Genomic DNA, 2,978 nt, shown 5'->3' with positions numbered 1-2,978 from the left:
GATTTTTTTGCCACATAAAATACTCTTATTCATTTTGCAACATGTCATTTTTTATTTATTTTAAATTAGTTTTTTTTTCCACATGTCATTTTATGGTTGCTCTATTTTATTAAAATACATATAATATTTAAATGTAATAATTAATGCATATCAATTTCATTAATGAACTTTCCTTTTAATTTAAAAATTCCTACATAAAGTCTCATTAGTTTCATTTGCTTATTTATCTAAATTATTTGTTTAAATTTAAAAGAGAAAAAAAACTTTAATTTTAATAATTCAATATTTTTATCACTTTTCTTATAAATTCAAACTTATCACATGTTTAGAATTTCATATTTTATTTTTCATCTAAATAAACTCATGTATTACATGACTCTATCACCTAGTTTATATCTACATATACTTATAAAGTAAGTATTTTTCTTTTCGTCACATTCATTTGAAACCTCAAACCTTTTAATTTCTTTTTCAATTAATACATTAAATCCAATATTATTATAATTTCAATATTATTTTTTTATTCTCACTGTAATATAGTTAGTTTGTTAATCTAAATATGATGTTAATTTCAAAACATAATTTTTATATAATATATTCAAAACCTATTTTTTTCTAAATAGTTAAAATTTTTTAAATAAAAGATCTAAATAAAAATGTTAAATTAACAAAAAAAAATGTTTATTAAAATTTACTTTTTATAATAATAATTTTTCCTTAAAATAGATAGTTTAAAATAAATTATAAATATTAAAATTTTAAATATAATAAAACATGTATAAAAAGATAGTTTTCAAATTCATTAAAAATTATAAATGTATAAATAAAATGTTAAATATAAAACTTACATCATAATTCCAAATTCACCACACAACCTATAAATATATTTCATTGAAATAATATTACATAAAATATATCTATCTAAATCGATTTATTTTTATGGATAACGACTAATGAGATGATTGAACTTTAAATTAGATAATATGTGAGCTATTGTTTGATACTTTTAAATCCATTATACTGATAATGCTTATAATTTATCTAAAATACTTAAAATGTATTATAATAAATTAGTTGAAGAATTATTAATTTAAAATTATTAATTTAAAATTGCTGACAATAATAATAATAATATATATTTGTTAATATTTTATTTATACGAATTTGGATAAAATAAAATGCCACGTTGCATTGCAACAAAAGGGTGTGAAACTGTGAACAACTGAACATCAATTGAAAAGCGGAAGAAATTGTCTTTGCCAAAGAAACGTCGCAAATCAGGATACAAAGATTATGACGACGGCGGAGAGCAGTTCTGCAACTACAAATTCCAGATGGTCTCTTGCCGGAATGACTGCTCTCGTCACCGGCGGCACACGTGGTATCGGCTACGCTGTGGTGGAGGAATTGGCAGGGTTAGGGGCGGCGGTGCACACCTGCTCTCGCAACGAGGCTGAGCTCAATCAACGCTTACAGGAATGGTCCGTCAAGGGCTTCTCCGTCACCGGATCCGTCTGCGACGCAGCTTCTCGACCTCAACGCGAACAGCTTCTAGAAAAAGTCTCCTCTGTCTTCAATGGAAAGCTCAACATTCTTGTAAGTTCTTTCGATTTTGTTACTAATGTTAACGTTCCCCAAATCGATTTTGTTACTGCGAATTATTAGGGAGAAACTCCCTATTTTGAAACAAGTTTCTGTTTCTATATCCATAGTTCGTTCAATTGTTACATTTTGAAAGCTTTGAAACCAATTCTAGATCCACAATTCGTTTGTGCTCTTTCCTTTAAGATATTTTTAATAATGGCTAGCCATTTCTAGTTTAAACAACAATGACTTTTACGAATGATTTTACAAAATCCACATTTGTAAGAACACGTACTTCCATTGAATTCTTTCCTGTAGATAAACAATGTTGGAACAAACATCAGGAAACCTACAACCGATTACACTCCAGAAGAGTATTCCAAGCTCATGTCTACCAATTTGGAATCTTCATACCATATGTGTCAACTTTCACACCCTCTTTTAAAAGCTTCTGGAGTTGGAAGCATCGTGTTCATTTCCTCTGTTGCAGGTTCTATTCACCTTTCTTCTGGCTCCATCTATGGAGCCACCAAAGGTATATATATACACTTTCCCTTATCCAATTTTCCTAATTTCGAGACTCTAATTTCTCATGGAAAAGGGATTTAAGTTTTTAACTTTTAACTTCCATTTTTCAAGGTGCAATGAATCAACTTGCAAAGAATTTAGCATGTGAATGGGCTAAAGATAACATTCGGAGTAATAGTGTAGCACCATGGTACACTAAAACTCCACTTGCCCAACAAGTAATATCTTCTCCTCTTTCCCTTCTTTCTCTATGATCATGCTGGAATTTTATAATTTATATTACCAAATTGTTTTATGTAGGTGCTAGCAAATGAGGAGTATTTGGAAAGAGTGGTATCAAGAACTCCTCTAAAACGTGTTGCAGAAGCAAATGAAGTGTCGTCAATGGTGGCGTTCCTTTGTTTACCTGCTGCTTCTTACATCACTGGCCAAACAATTGCTGTTGATGGAGGATTTTCTGTTAATGGTTTCGCATGAATTTTGTAATAGAATTAGGAATTTGGTTTGGTTATCTTAAAGAAGTTTTTACTTAATGGTAACTAAGTGTCTTACTTGATTTACAAATGAGGAGTATTTAGAAATTTTTAGTTAATAGAATTATAAATTTATAATATTGACATTAATTTTTACCTAATTATGGTGACATTTATGAATCCAATCGTGAAGGCTCAATTTCCAAAACTTCTATTAGTTGAAACAATTTAAAAAAGAGAAATTAAATATTTTTTCTACCTTTTAATCCTACAAATCTTCCTATCCATTTAATTGATGACATGTGTCATATTAGTATCCTAAAATATCATTAAATGAGTATTAAATGTTAAACAGGTCACTATTTTATTGGATAGAAAGATATTTAGAAACAT

General features: G+C 28.4%; 1 protein-coding gene across 1 annotated transcript; it reads left to right on the top strand.

Moving 5' to 3' along the window:
• The first annotated feature begins 1,198 nt into the window (after positions 1 to 1,198).
• Positions 1,199 to 2,651, top strand: LOC111912418 (tropinone reductase homolog At5g06060). Its single transcript, XM_023908156.3, has 4 exons — positions 1,199 to 1,596; positions 1,903 to 2,119; positions 2,224 to 2,330; positions 2,413 to 2,651. Exons 1-4 carry the CDS (start codon positions 1,294 to 1,296, stop codon positions 2,587 to 2,589), a joined length of 804 nt encoding a protein of 267 aa, XP_023763924.1. The 5' UTR covers positions 1,199 to 1,293; the 3' UTR covers positions 2,590 to 2,651.
• The last annotated feature ends 327 nt before the right edge of the window (positions 2,652 to 2,978 follow it).

The sequence above is a fragment of the Lactuca sativa genome, chromosome 9, assembly GCF_002870075.4.
Source record: "Lactuca sativa cultivar Salinas chromosome 9, Lsat_Salinas_v11, whole genome shotgun sequence".
NCBI lineage: Eukaryota > Viridiplantae > Streptophyta > Magnoliopsida > Asterales > Asteraceae > Lactuca > Lactuca sativa.
The sequence above is the reverse complement of the archived record's forward strand: the minus strand, read 5'-3'. Positions and strand labels throughout refer to the sequence as shown.